Here is a 16,327-nt window from a genome sequence, read left to right on the forward strand (position 1 = left end):
GCTTTCACATCAATAAAAGATTGGTTGGTTAGTAGTGATGCAAAAGTAACAACCTCTTTTAGTATTTGTTAAAGGACCTGCAAAGCTCCCTTTAAATCCTGCCTTCTTTATTCCCATTTCTTGGAATATTGATGTCTTTATGGTGGAGAAATTCCCCCCATGGGAGAATTATATTTTTCTTCAAACAATGAATATGTAACATAATTACATAGCATTCTTTGTTAGCTAAATATATAAAATTGATGATATTGTTTTACTTATATTCAATTCGATGGACATTTTGCATGAGTGTGAGACCAGAGTTATGAATTGTTGCATTAAACAGTGATTAAAAGCAAATAAGACAGTGTGTATAATGATCATGATCTTTAGATAGGTGTTTAAAGTAGTTCTCTCTTTTGCTTGCCACTTGAAAAAAAAAGGGGCCCCTAGAACAGTGAGATTGATCAAGGGAAGAAATGGGAACCTTTATATTCTTCATTGATCAATGATGCTCTCAAACAGTGAGATTCCAAGCTTATATAGAAAGAAATCCTGGTTGTGCTAGAACAGATGCAGTGATAAAGAGGAAGTGGTAAGAAGACAGAGGATAACCAAATAGAAAATTTTAAAAATGAAACAAATTAATTGGTTGAAAATGAGGAAAAGGTTAAAACAATTTAATGGGCGGAGTCATTATTCTAAGTTGTATATTTTGATTATTTTCTCGCTATGCCCACATGTCTTGCCATATTAAGACAGGCACATTAAATAGCTTGAGATAATGTTAGTATTTTTATTTTATTTTTTCTCAGTGGAGGACAATGTTAGTTTATATTACTATGCTATTTAGCTACATGACTATGCATCATCTATGGATATTTGGCAATTATTCTGGCTGCTCAATTGGCTACAACAACAAAGAGAAGAAAACAAAATGCATTTAATACGAGTGTGGTCTACAATGTAAAAACAAACTTGAGGCTGAGTTTTGAAATTGAGAAATATTTGTACTACTATCTTATTTTGTGAAATAACATTGAGAAATGCTAAAATGATTATGCTGTGATGATAAGTCTAATTGATTACATAACAGATGGAATGTGTTTGTTTGAATTGATTGAAAAACAATTGGTTTTATATGTTAGAATTACATACTAGTATACTAGCAAGGAAGGTTTAATTACTCCATTAGTTCCTATAATTTCGTGAAATTTTTACTTAGATTCTTATACTTTTTTTCTTTTAATTGGATTCCTGCACCAAATTTTTTTTCAATTAGGTTCCTCTTTGTAGTAATTAGTTTAATTGTATAGGGACCCAACTAAAAAAAAATTAGTGCAATGATTCAAATAAAAGAAAAAGAAATGTAGGGACTAAATTGAAAAAAAAAAATGGTACAAGAACCTAATTAAAATAAAAAAAAATATAGGAATCTAATTAAAAATTTTGCGAAACTATAGGAACTAACAAAATAATTAATCTACTAATAAATAAATAAAATGATCTTAAATCCACATGCAATATAAGGCATTATTTCATCAAAGTTGCAACGCGCAGATTACTTCAAATTTGTTTATTGACCTATGTATACAGTATACCCTTATTAATATCCGTTTATAAGTAAAGATAGTCGGAGTTAAATTTTTAGGTGAATAGGACGAGGTCTTTGACATGGGCCTAACTTATTAAGAAAGATAAATAAATAATATTTAATAAATTTTAAAGATTCTATTTTTATTTTATATATTTTATTTTTTATTTATAAAAGTAAATTAGGCAATTTAAACATTATAATAAAAAGTATTATAGAACTCACCAAATTTTTATTATGTAAATCCTTAATATCCACTTCTCTTCATTAATGTAACTGAATGTAAGCGAAATTAAAAGGATAAAAAAAAACTGTTTCCAACTATAAGAAGAAAGTAATTTAATAAAGAATGGCGATGACGAGCTAACCGCCAAAGAGTAAGAAAAAAATCCATAACGGCCAAAGTAAGATGGAGGGAAAAAATGGACACGCGTCGCAGTGTGATAGGTATGGTTTTGAGAAGTTATAACTGAAAGGCACTATAAGAGATTAGTGATCACTTGATGGAACGTGCATTTCTTGTTGAAGAAGCTTCTGAGTTCTGAGCTGAGATAAAGAGATCGGAGAGAGTAGCTAGCTAACTACGAAAGTTGAGTTCAACAATAGTCGCTGAGAAAGAGAGAGGAAAAGCGCACGCGAAGGAAGAGAGAGCTCGCAAGTTGCAATAATGGAGGTGATATTGAGTGCTGATGCTGTTAGTGCTGAGAACAACAACGAGGCGAATCATCGTCGTAATGAAAAGGAGGAGAAGAAGATCGTTCGCATTCAGGTTTCCAAAACCAAGAAACGCCTCGATTTCTACCTCAACCTTTCTAAGGTATCTTTCTTCGAGTTCACCTTCACTTAATTTTCGGTTTCATTATTTTTACATTGAATCAATCTGTTTCGGTTTTGGATTAGTTTAGCTTTGTAGTGATTCTTGTACGTTCTTGATTTGATTTCTTACTGATCGTTCACCTTACTGCAATTTGCAATCCAATGATAATATAACGTCTTCAATTCATATATAGATAGAATTAGATTCAAATACCTTATATTTATCTGTATTTTTTTGCTGATGCAGAGGTATATAAAGCAGAACAATGACGTCGCTCTCTGCGCACTAGGCATGGGTATCGATTTCTTTTACTTCTCTGCTTTCTTTTCTTTCTGCACCTTATTACCACATTACTTCTTTTTCCATTAGGTTCCATCAGGAAAATTATCATTGTGTTTCAATATGAACCATGGAGTACAACTACTTCACTGATTGTGGAAAAAGCAATTAAGAATGAAGATACAGGAATTTTAGAAGATTAAATATGTTCCTTTCTTTCTTGAATTGCGATCCATTCTTTCTTGTTTTCTAACTGTATTTTTTGTTTAATTGAATTCAGCTATTCCAACTGCTATACTCATCTCTGAAATTCTGAAACGCAATGGGTGGGCAACTGAGAAAAGTACGATCACTACTACTGTCCTTAGTTAGTGTCTACAAAGCAATACGTTTATTCTAACTAATGCTAAGTTTCAATGAAAGTGGATTTCATATAGGCCTGTATGTGATGCAGATTTAGCGATAGCCACTGTTGCCGCTAAAGTCAAGGAAGGCCGGGCGATTCACAAGCCTAAGGTTTTTTTATTATTACCCTGCATGCTTGCTTGCTTTCTTTTATATCTTGATTGTCACTTATTTGTTCAGTGTGCTGTGTTAGTGACGTAGCTGATATTATTTTTTTTTTGCACAGATTGAGATTGTTCTGGGTAAGGATAATGAAGTTGACGGAAGCACTGTTGCTGAGACATTGGAGAATGGTGCTGAGAATAAGGCGTAAAAGTAGTGGAGTCGTGCATGATGATGCTTCTCCGCATCTTCTGTATGCAATGGAGTTAGAACCTGTATATGTTCGTTCGTTCATTCTGTTAATCTTTTTCTTTCTTTCTTCTGGGATGAGGTGATAAAATGCAAAGTGTACTCTACCCACGCATTCAGATCTTTCAATGATACTTCATACTATTACTGAATCACAATGAAATGAAATGCGCGCTAGGTGTATTGTTTCTGCCACATTACTCTGTGTCTTAAATTACATTTTAAAACTGACTTATCAAATCACACCAGTTAGAGTTAGAGAAGCCACAATTTGGCTAACGACAAGTCACAAGATTCACAACTGAGATTTTGATGAAAGATAGGTAAATCCTTGTTTTGCATGAAGCTATTAATTTGATTATATTATTGTTGATGAAGGTGGCAAGCAGAGATTGGATGTGATGATGATGATGATGATGATTATTATTATTATTATTATGTTATAAAATAAACTTTCCATGGGTGGTCGCTTACGTTCTAATGACATTCAATTAAAGTAAGTGTGTATATTCATTATTAACTACGGCAAATAAAAACCTAATTTGCTTGCGTCTTTGGAAGGCGGAGCCGCTAGTGTGAAAACTTGCAAGTGTAGTTAGAGAGAGAATGGATCCGCTGTCAGCTCTGAGAGACTTCACGATGAGAGGGGAGCTGGAGAAGATCGTTAGGGTGAACGGCGAGTTCCGGTTCGGGGAGGAGTACTCGTTCCCCTGCTCGGCGGAGACAGCGTATCGGTCGACGAAGGGGAACAGGTACACACTGGAGACGCTGGTGCACTACATAAACAACCACCAGCTGAAGCACACGGAGTACTTCCAGAGCACCTTCGCCCTCGGCATCCCCTCCGTCACCCTCCCTGATCGCAAGCCCCTCCTCCAATACCTCCAGGGCTCCCTCTCCTCCACCGACTCCGTCGAGTATCGCCCCGAGGATATCCCCCACCCTCTCCCTCTCCCTCTCCCTCCCAACCCTAATAATCCCCCACTCCACCAACAACAACTTCCCTCCGGCGTCATTCCCCAAAATGCCCCTCACCCTCACCCTCCCCCTTCTCATACCCCTGCCGCCCCGGAGGAGCCCCAATTGGACTTCATCTCCCTCATTCGCTCCGTCGAGAAGCCCCTCAAGGACCGCGAGTCCCTTCTCGAGTGCAAGAACAGGGACTTCTACAGCGTCCTCGTCGCCGCCACCAAGCGTGAGGAGGAGCGCCAGCGCATCGAGTCTCAGCAGCGCAAGGACGGCCTTGTCGCCAAGAGCCGTCTCATGGGCGCCGACGAGAGGGGTTTAGGGTTTGGTGACGACATGAGCTACGACCCCACTCCCAAGCCCAAGATGCATCTCAAGGGTTCCAAGATTGGGGAAGGGGTCCCCATCATTTTCGTGCCCAGCGCGTTTCAGACGCTGATCACTATTTACAACGTGAAGGAGTTTCTGGAGGATGGGGTCTATATACCCACCGATGTTAAGGTGAAGCAGATGAAGGGCGCCAGGCCTGATTGCGTGACGGTGCAGAAGAAGCTGAGCAGGGACAGGGTGGTCACCGCTTATGAGGTCAGGGATAAGCCCTCTTCCCTCAAGGCTGAGGATTGGGATCGTGTTGTCGCCGTTTTCGTCTTGGGCAAGGAGTGGCAATTTAAGGAATGGCCTTTCAAGGATCATGTCGAGATTTTTAACAAAAGTCAGTCAATTTTTTATGATTTTTGTGTATTTCTATCTGTGCTTAAGCCTCTGCTCTCCTATTCGGATTGTCAGTTGAGAAATGCCACATTCATGTTTTTTATGTTGATGATGATCGTGTTGACCATTTGAGATGTTCTTGCAGTTATTGGGTTTTACATGCGTTTTGAAGATGATAGTTTGGAATCAGCAAAAATTGTGAAGCAATGGAATGTGAAGATTATATCGGTGGGTGCCCTACCTTGGTGGTTTTATTTTGCATGCTTGTTCAAACTATTGCTCTTCTTGCTTCCTATATATTTCCCCTCTTCTGGCTTGCGATCTAACTATAAATTTCTAATTTTTTTGCAGATTAGCAAGAACAAGCGACATCAAGACAAGGCTGCAGCATTGGAGGTCTGGGACAGGCTAGAAGAGTTTGTACGGTCACGATCACATTCTTAATGTGTGTACCATATTTATAACCCTGTATGTAATATTCGTTTCCTCAAACTGAATACTAAACATTTTTGGCTGTCTTATGATGTGTTATGAGATGAGATAAATAGTCCAAATAATTTATTGTTAGTGAAATTAGTATTGACAATTTGTTGATTTCTTTTTTATGCTACCCTTGCTTGTTTTCCAATGCATTAGATAAACATAATTGAAGATTGTGTATTGCTGAAAGTTGAGGCATTTGCACTCTCAAGTAATCTGATAAATTATAGGACTAGTCACCTTGGCTGGAGTTGTTGAACTTAGTAACTTTGAGGATTTATTAATGTCTAGAATCTAGTTGAGGTTTTACAGTTTTTCTGCTAACTCTTCCATGGCCTAGAAAACTACAGAGTACAGAGAACCCTTTTCAATTCCATAACTAAGATGGTAGAAAATAGATAGAAAAGTAATCTTGAATCCATGGAATGATCAGTTATGCTCCAATTACTTGGTCTGGTTTCACAAATTTGAAGCTTACTCAGTGTCGTTAGTCATTAGTCAAGATTGTGGTAACTATTAAATGTAAAGGGAATGATAATCTCCTGAAATCTTATGAAAAGTTTTACAGAGAAGCCGCTGATTCAGAATAGATACTAAGTATATAATTCCTTCAGAATTGTAGTTTCTTAATTGGCTTTATATTCAGTCTTCCATTGCTTCGGCAACTTTTGTATTGTTAAAAGTTAAAACCATTCAAAAACTTTGACATATTAATATTCATTGGACTAGGTGTGATAAACATACATTAGTTTCTTTGACGGGTTTCAAGTGATAGTTGATTGCCTTTGTCAGTGCCTAAAGGTGCTAGAAACAAAAGCTTAGCTTGTTATTGTTTTTTGTTTTTTCCCCCTTTGGGAGCTTGGGTGAGGGGGGGCAGGTTGTCTCGGTAATGTTTGTTTCGAATTAGGTCATAGTAGCAAACCACAATTACAAGCATCTTTATTCATATGGGAGAAAATGATATCTCCATGATACAGAACAACATAATCCAATATAGGTGACAAAAATGAATAGATTGAACCCCTTAGCCCAAGGGTTTCTCAATAATACATGAGGAAAAACAATGAAAATTGACAATGGCAATAAAAAGGAAAAGAAAATAAAACATAAAAGGCAAGCCAGCCAGCAGGGAAAGAATCAGTATGTTCTGAAAGCTGAAGCGTATAGTACTGCCAAAGTAAGGAACAGAGGAACCGATAACTTGACAGAATTGCCACTGGATGAGCCACTATCCGTTGTAGGTACGCTCTTGGATCCGGATCCTGCAATTTTATGTCAACTTGAATGGTTAACACAGACAAACTTGGAAAATGAATTCATCAGGTATAAGCTGAGAAGTTAGTATATTGTACCTGAAGAATCTGTGGTTGGAGAGTTGGGAGACTCTGCTGCTGTTCCTGTTCCTGTTGCTGATCCAGCTGGTGAGTTTGCTGGGGAGGGGGAAGAAGCTGTCGACAAACACATGAAACTTATTAGCAGAAATGATGTGAATTGGAATAGGATGTACTTGTAGTAGAGATTTCATAAGATTAGCAGGTTAGATATTTTCCTAGTATCTCTCCATATTCATTGTGAAGGTTTGGATATGCATATTTGAAGGGATTTGTTGCCTTTACCTTTACACTGACTGACAGATGGGGTTTTCCCCAACTTGCAAGCACTGGGAAGAGCCAGAGCCTGAGTTTGGTTGATGTTGATCCCCAATGATGATCCACCTCCGTTAAGGACCTGGCAGAGGCATTGTGGCTGCGAGCCCAGCACACTGGAAAGCTGGGAACAGCATCCTGAAGATGGGGTTGAGGAGTTCCCTGTGATATAGTTAAGGCAGGGTGACAGGCTCACTATAACATTTGTGCAACTTGACGATTGTGCTGCAGCCCCTGCACACAGCATTGCCATCACCACCATAGCAAAGCTCATCTTAGATATTCTGTGTTCCATTGTAATTGTTTGATGCATATATGTTTTCTTTTTGTCTTTTGGTATTGAAGAAATACTATGTAGTTTGATGAGAATGGTGTTGAAGGAGCGAGGTAGGGGATCCCTTTTGTAGAGAAAGGATGCACAGAAAGTCAGAAACTGACAATGGGAAGGTGATGCTGTTGAACAACTCCTCCCACTCTCTTAACGGAATTCTTTTAATACTTTGTGGCGGCCATTATTCTGTAATATAATAAGCGTAAATGTGAAATTCGGTTATGCAGATAACCAACTTTTTGCTCATGTGTTCACCTGGCAGTGGGCCAGAGGGACTTTGAAAACATGACATATCCAGAGATATCCACGTGTCTTACGGTGGGACAATGTTGAGCAAGGAGTTTAATGGTGTCCTTGCTTGCTATGTTGTAACTTGTATTCTTGTAACCCCAGTTATCAGATTGCGGGCATGACTGGGCATGCTAAGCTAGTGATTTAATTTAACACAATTTTTTCGCACTTTCTATGAAGAATTTAATTCGATTATTTTTTTTTGTCACCATTTTCTTCATTAAGAATATATATGCGGCAATTTAAAGCAAATTTGATACTTGTCATATTCAAGTGAATAATAATAATAATAATATCAGTAGCATCTGCAGCAAAGACAATAAGATTTGGTAAGCTATGTTTCATTGGCAAGTTGACCAAATTTAACATTTGGTAAGTCATACGAGTAATAAATAAATATTCAAAGTAGTAGAGGGGCAAGGAAACCAATGAAGAAAGAACTGCTACATGGATTCGGTTATCCACCTTAGCAGCTGACCTAATAAAGAATGATTCTGTTATCCATTTCCCACTGATTAGTGATTAGTTATGGTAGTTGAACTCTTGAACCAACTTTGAGTTTCCCTTCCTTAATATAAATTGGTTCATCCTGTTCTTTCCCAATCATAAAACTCGCTGACCCAGTTTTTCTTTGTACTTCAAAAGCACAAGAAGTCCACTAGAGAATCAACTCCTAGCAAATCCAAAATCTTAAGTAGAAAACACACATGGAACGCTTGGGGCCTCTGTGCCGCATAGTTGCGGTGTTAGCCGTGGCTGTGGCAATGGTTGTGCCGGCCTATGCCCAGATCAGTACCCCTTGCAACACATCGACGATAAGCACTTCCTTCACCCCATGTGTTGGCTACCTCACAGGCAGCAGTTCCAATAGCACCTCCCCCACGGCGGCGTGCTGCAATTCAGTCAAGTCCCTCACAAGTGGCGGCATGGATTGTTTGTGCCTCATTGTCACCGGCAGTGTTCCCTTCAGAATACCGTTCAATAGAACCTTGGCCATCTCTCTTCCTCGTGCTTGCAATTTGCCTGGTGTTCCTGTTCAATGCAAAAGTATATATATTTCTTCAATTTCATTACTCATTAGTAATAATGTTTGTTTGTGAAATCTAATTCTGATCTTCCCATCAATAAGACTAAAGACATTTAATTTTCTCTCTTCCTTACTTTGCAGGCACGGGTTCTCCTCTTCCTGCTCCAGGTAATGCCAGTATTCAATTTCCCTTCCCTTCTGAAATTCCTTGGCTTCTTTTTATGCAAGTAAAGTATAAATCTTTTTCATTTGAACTAATAACTAGTACTTTGAATGATTTTGATTTGTTCTTGCAGGACCAGCAGCACTTGGACCATCTCTTTCCCCTGCATCTGCTCCTTCTGGATTGATTCCATCTCCAAGTCCTCAAGGTACTTTACTAATATTCACCAAAAGAACTTAGTGTAACAAAAATACTTATCTCAACTGTGAATACTAATATCAGCTTCTCTTTTGTTTTAACAGATTCTCCTCTTCTCCCCTCACCAGTTACACCTTCTCTGGCCCCGGAATCTGACACGATCCCTCCATCGGTTGACTCTGGTGCCCCTTCTGCGACTAGTGGCCGTGCCGGTCTGACTCCATCATCCGCCGTTTCATCTTACAGTCTCCTGCCTTCTGCCGTACTTGTTGCGTTGGGATATGGTGTTCTTAAACACTACTAGGTTGTGTGCAATGCATGGTTATTTCTTTGGGTTTTGCTCTGATTCATTCATACCCGCATTGGGAGACACACTATTTATCAAATGAAAAGGCAATGATTGTATCCACAAATGAGCACAATAAATTCTTATTGTTTCCATTTAGTCTACACGTTAATTTACTTATTCCACTTCACTTTTAAGTGATAAAAGAAAATGGCGGAATTATGCACAAACAAACTTTAATATAACATCGGTCTACATTTTAACTATTATTTTTCCATAAAAATATTTTTACTCGAGTTGTAATGACTCAACGCAGTTATGCAAAAACTCGAAGGGCAATTGCGGGAATTCAGTTAAACTGTGCGGGTTCCCTCCCGCCAATGCAGAATTAGTCCCAACGGTCTGCCCTGTTCTTGACCTTGTAATCACAAGTATTCGTTTAAATCGAAATTAAACTGGAATTAAGATCAATAGTAAATGAAAACACAGCCAAACGCACCCTAATTGTTTGATAGTTATAAAATTAACTAATCAAAAGAAAGCTTTATGCGTAAAGCTAGCGAGAGTGTAAACGTAATCTCAATTCTCTTGCTCCCGTGAATGCCAACCATGGCTACCGGCGTCACTGCAGCACTCGTCCTCCTCCTCGCCCTGGTTGCACATACGGAGGCGCCGACTTCCCCGACGGCGACAGGTGGCTGCACCGACGAGCTGCTGTCGTTCTCAGCGTGTCTTTCATACGTGTCGTCCCCGCCCAACGACCTCAACGAGAGACCTTCCGCCAACTGCTGCGCCGCCTTCAACTCGGCGGCGGAGTCCGGCGGCGCAATCTGCCTGTGCTACTTCGTACGCTACCCTAACATCCTCGGGTTCCCTATCAACTCCACAAGGCTCATCTCGCTTTCTTCCATTTGCAATCCAACTCCTCCTCTTTCCTTAAATTTCCTTTGCTCAGGTTCTTCTTCTTTCTTTCTTTTCTTCAATCTTTCACAAGTTCTTGGTTTTTCTATCATCACAATTCGCATCACAGTGTTCTCATTCATCCATTCTTGTTCTTTTCATGTGCAGCATCACCGGCTCTGCCACCTCTCAACAGCGCAGCGACACTGGGATTCACCATATCTGGTTCTTTAACTCATTTTTGGCTCTTATTCTCTCTAATCTTTAATGGTTTTCAAGTACCATAATGAACACTAACGTTTTGGTGTTTGTGATTGACAGGGATCCAGGGTGGCGGTGGAGGAAGTTCAACAGCACCTAAGATTGGTGGTAGGTCACCAAGAAGCGTTGGAAGAGGAAGGCCGTTTTTCTTTCCATTGTCGTCAAATGGAAACGGCGCAGCTTCAACACACTTGTGCAGCAGCAACTCTCTGCTACTACTCTCAGTAGCACTTGCCATCTTTTTGTCACTCCTCAACACTCAATAGTGTATAGTGCTCAATGTGTATGCGTAAGTATTACCCTTCATAACTGGTTGCTACGTAGCATGATTTTCTTTACTATCATTGCTTTCAGTAGCAGTTGTATATACGTGACTAGTTGGTAGTCTATATCAATATCATTGAATCACACTTTTTTGCTAACTACTGCTATTAACTGTTACTGTGTTACGCCTCCATTACTTATTATTGAAAAAATGATAGCCTTTTCACAATCCAATGGTTAAAGTTTTCTTTTCATTTTGGAAATACATCACCAATGGTTAAATAATACTATAAATAGTGATTAGTGAATTCCTCCAGGTTTTCAATATCACAGCTTGGCCCGGGTTTATAACTGAACGGGACTCTTCTTTTCACCCCATCGTAACAAAACGTAACATTGATATCTTTTTCCCACATTCCTAAGTAAGACTTCTAACATAGTAGTAGTTGTAGTAGACTAGTAGTAGCGAGTACAAGTTCAAACTTGTAAATAACATGCAAAATTATATCATTTCTAAGTCGGATATCTTCAACTACTTCTCCAGCCATCAGACCATTCAGCCTCATCAGTAACAGGTTTGGGAATCTCCACCTGGGATAAATCTTGACCCCATTCTACAGAGTCCTCTCCATTGACCTCTCCATAAGGCTTCACATTGTTGTCTCCAGCGTCCTCAACATAAGGTTTTGGCTTATCAGGATGTGTACAACCCTGATAAGATGAATTGTCTACGCAGTGCCACAGCATTTGGCTCCAATAATTGTCCTGTCAAACAAGTGGAGATTAAAATGTGTATAACTATCAAAACCAAGGATCTATCTAACAATAGGGTTTTATCCAGTTTTCACTATTAATCATCTTCATTTTTGTATATTTTCTAGCAATAATTATCCTCTAGAAAGACCAACCGAATTAATGTCTAAAGTAAGCATTTCCGAGTTCTCGGTATCATTCATACAAGTAATAGTAATACTACCTTTAAGTGAATATGGAATGCAATCTTTCAGATAATATATAGAAATACCCCATTCATAGCATAAAGCTAATCATATAGATTATAGACAACTAACTGGACATCAACTCATGGCTAATTAGAGAAAAAGGCAATACCTTGCAAATAATGTGTGGATTCCCGATGATAACCAACAATGATATGGCACGAGTTACAGCCACATTAAACCTTCTATGATTGCTCAAAAAGCCAAGACAGTGGACTCTGTCAAACTCATTGTGTTTGATGGTTGATCGAACAGTTGATATGATAATAACTTCCTTCTCTTGTCCTTGAAACTGTTCAACACTACCAACTTTGATATCAGGCATCTCTTGATTTTCAAGAGTCTGTTTAATTTTGAGTACTTGTTGCCTATATGGTGCTATTATGCCAATGTGTTCCTCCATTATATTCCCACCAGCTGTCAGCCTCTTGACAACTTCGACAACTTTGCTCACTTCAATTCGGTTGAACCATGAGGGGTTATTCCCTTCTCTTTCATCACATCCTTGGATGCCAAAGAAAAGAATGGGAAACTCCTCATTAGGGAGGAAGCCAGGACTCACCATGAAGGTTGTCTTGTCTCTGCATGCAATCAACGCCCCATTATAAAACAGCTTTGAAGGGAGATGTAATATCTCTGGATGGCATCGATAATTATTAACCAATGTCGTTGCATAATTTGCATCTCCAGTTGCATACATCTCACATTGAAACAGTCGTGCCAGGTATGATGTCCCCAATCCATGTGTATCTGCTTTCTTCGAATAAATTACTGGACCCAACTGCATTGGGTCTCCAGCTAGAACAACAACAGTTTCCCTTCTGCAGAGATGGGATATAGGGATCATGGTTTCAGGTTCTGAGGCTTGGCCAGCCTCATCCAAGAAAATGTGAGAGAAATGACCCCGTGAAACATCTTCTGCATAAAGAAGACAGGCACTCATATATGTTGATATTATAATCCTATAATGCCTGAGGGCACTGACTGGCGGGCACTTAAATATCAACTCATCAAAGAAGCAGAAACGGATAATTTCAGGTTTGATATCCTCATATGGCCTGGTAGAAGCATTGAGCCTGAATATTTCATTTTCTTGAAACTCAACAGACTTCTCAGCAAGCAGTTTCTCTAATATGTGGTCTGCTGCACTATTTGATGGTGCACAGACAAGAATGCGGGCATTCTTATTATGTTTGTAGAGCTGGAGAACTGCTTCTACTATTGTCTTAGTCTTTCCCGTACCTGGAGGCCCATAAATCAGATATGGTGGCGCCCCTTTGCAACCAAGAATACTTTTGATTGAAGAAATTTGCTCATCATTAAAAGTACCAGATATGGGAATCAGATCAGTGGTTTCAATGAACCTCTTCCTGGCTAAAGTAGATGGAAAAAGGAACTCGGATCCTAAGCCACTGGCTGCCTCAACTGCTTGATACAACCTTCTCATATTGATCCTATTGTAGGTGAAGTGAACATCATAAAGATTTCCATCTCTATGACGCAGGTGAAATTCATTATCAAACTTCAAAAAGATCTCATCAGCTTCAACACGATGGATAAATCCCTATAAAAATTCACATATGATTTTACATCGGCAGAATATTGACAGTAACTTGATAAATATATTCTCAGACTTGTTTGAAAGAAAATCAGATATGAACATATTATGAAGAATAAAATATCCCAAATATATATATATATATATATATATATATATATATATAGCTTTGGCTAAATTAAAGTTCAGAATACCAGTCTGTAAGTTCAAAAAAAAAATTATAATAGTATAATATAATTTCTAGATTCTACAATTTATGCTTACCAATTATATATCAATACAATCATATTCATATGCATATCTTAACAGTATTTGTCATTTCCCAATTGCATGCAATCAAATTATAAATGCCATAGATTCCTAATTAAGAGTCCAAACAAAGTAATAATAACTCCATTGATAAAGCTGAAATATATGAATGAATAATTACTGTTAAGCATCTGCGGACTAGTTCTAACGACCAGATTCTGGTATAATGATTTCTAGTTAATAAGTTGATTTGTCCAAGGAGTATGAAAAGACAATGTGATATGCAGCTAAATAATTAACAAACCTGATAAGGGCGTCCAGTGTTCTTATCATTTTCAGATGCTAGTTTGGCAAAGATGAAATCCCCATGAACCAGTGATGGTCTTCTCTCAGCAAGCCCAGGAACCAACATGGACAAAAATTGATTGGGTCTCTTCCTCATTGTTACGCATTCCATGTCATAAGTCCTCATGTCTTCCTGAAGCATAAGTCGGTGACAAGAATACAAAGGGAACCAAGATCAGTCTTTGCATATGATCATTCGTAAGCTACTCTCTTTTTGTTCTTTCTTTATGAATAAACAAATTAGCTTACCTCTAATTGTATTTCTTCCATTATCACCAACGTTTTGAAAAAAGAAGCATAATTCTTTCTTGTTAGACCACCTTCAACAGCTTCAGGGATCTGATTGCTCTCAAGCAAGTTTCTAATATCCCCAGGAATATCATATTTTGGAAGCCTATTAATGTAGGCCCGATTTGTTTTCCCTGCAGGACGTGAGCCTGCAATGAAATTATCTACTGCAAATTTGTCTTTTCTTCTTTGTCGAGAATAAGGCCTCTTAGAAGCCAACGATTTCGAAATCTTGTCTTCAACTAAGACAAAAACCACCCTTTCTATTCTTTCTTCTCCAACATCAAAATGCACAATTGATTGGTACATGCCCATTTCTTTTGTCTTGCAAGACAACCATATTTTTAAAATCTCACCAGGCTGAAGCATTCTATCCTCCAATCCAAATGATTCGAGAAAGCCCTCATCTGAATCTCCATTTGAATTTGAATTTGCTGATGGAGGTTCCATCAGAGAAAGAGTGAAAGTGTTCTGAGGATTTGAGGCAAAAATATGAACAGTCCACAACTGCACAGGCTCTTTGGTGGTATTATTGATGGTTATTAAATCCACAGCAGTATCTCCAACAAACACTGATTGAGGCTTCCCATTCACAAATGCAAATGGGACGGATATGATAACCGGATCGCCATCATCAATAGCAGCGTAACTACAAACAGATTTCTCTTCCTCAAAATCTAGAAACCCGATTTCTCCTTTTCCTCCAACATAAGAGCATTCATCATCTGACCTATATCCAACAGTACTCATCGGGGATGAATAGAACTTCCAACTCAGTTCTGCAAAAGATACAAGATGAGAATTTCAGAGAAGGAAAAAACATAGATGATAAAGTCAAAGCATCCCTAAAGAGAGTATCTGTTAGGTCACTCCACCATAAAAATAGTGTATCTCACATAAGAGAAAAATCTCTTGTCATCAAGCAAAAGGAGAGGATCCAAAATCATTACTAAGTTAAAAGATTATCTCTCAATAGAACCTAAATTACACATTTATCTCTTCCATAACATACAACCAAATACAGGAGAAACAAACACGAACCAACAAAACAAAATTACGCCCACAAAACAATACGCTAGCATTAGGTAAACTTGCAAGCAGCTCTTCAATATTTGTGATTTTGCAGAGGACATAAATCGCAAACAAAATACTAAGAAAATAAAAATAACAATGCGATGAAAATTTGAAATTTGCAGGGTGGCATTATGTGACGTGGTTTTGTTATTTATTTCTACGGAAAAATGACTTTGGGGAATTCGAAAAAGGAAAAGGAGGATTTTTGCGATGAAAGCTTACCAGAGAAGAAATTCTGGAGATGAAAATGGGTGAGAGTGAGAGTGAGTTAGATACTCACACTCCCCTGCTTCCTCGGAAACACTCTTCGGCTTCGGCAACGTTTAGAAGGGAGGTGAAGCGAGAGCCCCAGAGGATGAGACTATTTTGTACCTGATATAAAATATATTGAATTGAATTATGTTAAATATTATGAATTAAATTTAAAATTTAAAATATTAAAATAAAAATATTTTAAAAGAATATTATCAAAGATTTTTTATCACAAAAATTTTTATTCTCTTTTCTCATTTTTAAAAATATCTCAAATTAAAATTTTAATTTTAATATTTGACCACTATCGTGAATTTAATTTAGTCCCCGGATTTAATTTCAGTCTCAACCTATTGCCCACTGTTATCACATTAAACACTCGAATTTGGTCACTAACAAGTAACCAAGAATTTGTAATCTCTTTGTAATTTAATGGATACGTTTTTAATAAAAAAATTATTAAAAAGTAATAAACTTTTTTAAAAAAATTATTATAAAATAAATCAAACAATTCGTCTGAGAATAATAAAAAAATTTATCAATAACAAAAATACTCATTCAAAATTTTATTTTATTTATTTTTTGTTTTTCACTAATTTAGGTGTTTTGCTCCA

At 37.9% G+C, this 16,327-nt stretch overlaps 6 protein-coding genes across 6 annotated transcripts; 4 read left to right on the plus strand and 2 right to left on the minus strand.

Annotated features, from left to right (window-relative positions):
* The first annotated feature begins 2,085 nt into the window (after positions 1-2,085).
* On the plus strand, positions 2,086-3,623 carry LOC107641742 (uncharacterized protein At2g34160-like). The gene is made up of 5 exons (XM_016345215.3): positions 2,086-2,390; positions 2,637-2,685; positions 2,950-3,012; positions 3,124-3,185; positions 3,301-3,623. The coding sequence occupies exons 1-5, from the start codon at positions 2,241-2,243 to the stop codon at positions 3,385-3,387; spliced, it is 411 nt and encodes a 136-aa protein (XP_016200701.1). The 5' UTR covers positions 2,086-2,240; the 3' UTR covers positions 3,388-3,623.
* Positions 3,624-3,884: 261 nt separating this feature from the next.
* On the plus strand, positions 3,885-5,688 carry PHP (PLANT HOMOLOGOUS TO PARAFIBROMIN). The gene is made up of 3 exons (XM_016346808.3): positions 3,885-5,103; positions 5,248-5,330; positions 5,454-5,688. Exons 1-3 carry the CDS (start codon positions 4,032-4,034, stop codon positions 5,544-5,546), a joined length of 1,248 nt encoding a protein of 415 aa, XP_016202294.1. The 5' UTR covers positions 3,885-4,031; the 3' UTR covers positions 5,547-5,688.
* Positions 5,689-6,509: 821 nt separating this feature from the next.
* On the minus strand, positions 6,510-7,685 carry LOC107643221 (non-specific lipid transfer protein GPI-anchored 5). The gene is made up of 3 exons (XM_016346812.3): positions 7,199-7,685; positions 6,935-7,030; positions 6,510-6,844 (listed from the first exon to the last, which is right to left on the minus strand). Exons 1-3 carry the CDS (start codon positions 7,539-7,541, stop codon positions 6,720-6,722), a joined length of 564 nt encoding a protein of 187 aa, XP_016202298.1. The 5' UTR covers positions 7,542-7,685; the 3' UTR covers positions 6,510-6,719.
* A 754-nt stretch (positions 7,686-8,439) lies between these two features.
* LOC107643219 (non-specific lipid transfer protein GPI-anchored 20) lies at positions 8,440-9,677 on the plus strand. Its single transcript, XM_016346809.3, has 4 exons — positions 8,440-8,897; positions 9,019-9,045; positions 9,174-9,248; positions 9,343-9,677. The coding sequence occupies exons 1-4, from the start codon at positions 8,558-8,560 to the stop codon at positions 9,540-9,542; spliced, it is 642 nt and encodes a 213-aa protein (XP_016202295.1). The 5' UTR covers positions 8,440-8,557; the 3' UTR covers positions 9,543-9,677.
* A 414-nt stretch (positions 9,678-10,091) lies between these two features.
* LOC107643220 (Bifunctional inhibitor/lipid-transfer protein/seed storage 2S albumin superfamily protein) lies at positions 10,092-11,116 on the plus strand. Its single transcript, XM_016346811.3, has 3 exons — positions 10,092-10,479; positions 10,593-10,649; positions 10,746-11,116. The coding sequence occupies exons 1-3, from the start codon at positions 10,125-10,127 to the stop codon at positions 10,949-10,951; spliced, it is 618 nt and encodes a 205-aa protein (XP_016202297.1). The 5' UTR covers positions 10,092-10,124; the 3' UTR covers positions 10,952-11,116.
* A 151-nt stretch (positions 11,117-11,267) lies between these two features.
* Positions 11,268-15,862, minus strand: SDE3 (P-loop containing nucleoside triphosphate hydrolases superfamily protein). Its single transcript, XM_016346807.3, has 5 exons — positions 15,684-15,862; positions 14,349-15,166; positions 14,059-14,232; positions 12,060-13,511; positions 11,268-11,714 (listed from the first exon to the last, which is right to left on the minus strand). The coding sequence occupies exons 2-5, from the start codon at positions 15,135-15,137 to the stop codon at positions 11,478-11,480; spliced, it is 2,652 nt and encodes an 883-aa protein (XP_016202293.1). The 5' UTR covers positions 15,138-15,166; positions 15,684-15,862; the 3' UTR covers positions 11,268-11,477.
* Positions 15,863-16,327: the final 465 nt, after the last annotated feature.

This window comes from Arachis ipaensis, chromosome B5 (assembly GCF_059453495.1).
Source record: "Arachis ipaensis isolate K30076 ecotype BB chromosome B5, ASM5945349v1, whole genome shotgun sequence".
Classification (NCBI taxonomy): Eukaryota; Viridiplantae; Streptophyta; class Magnoliopsida; order Fabales; family Fabaceae; genus Arachis; species Arachis ipaensis.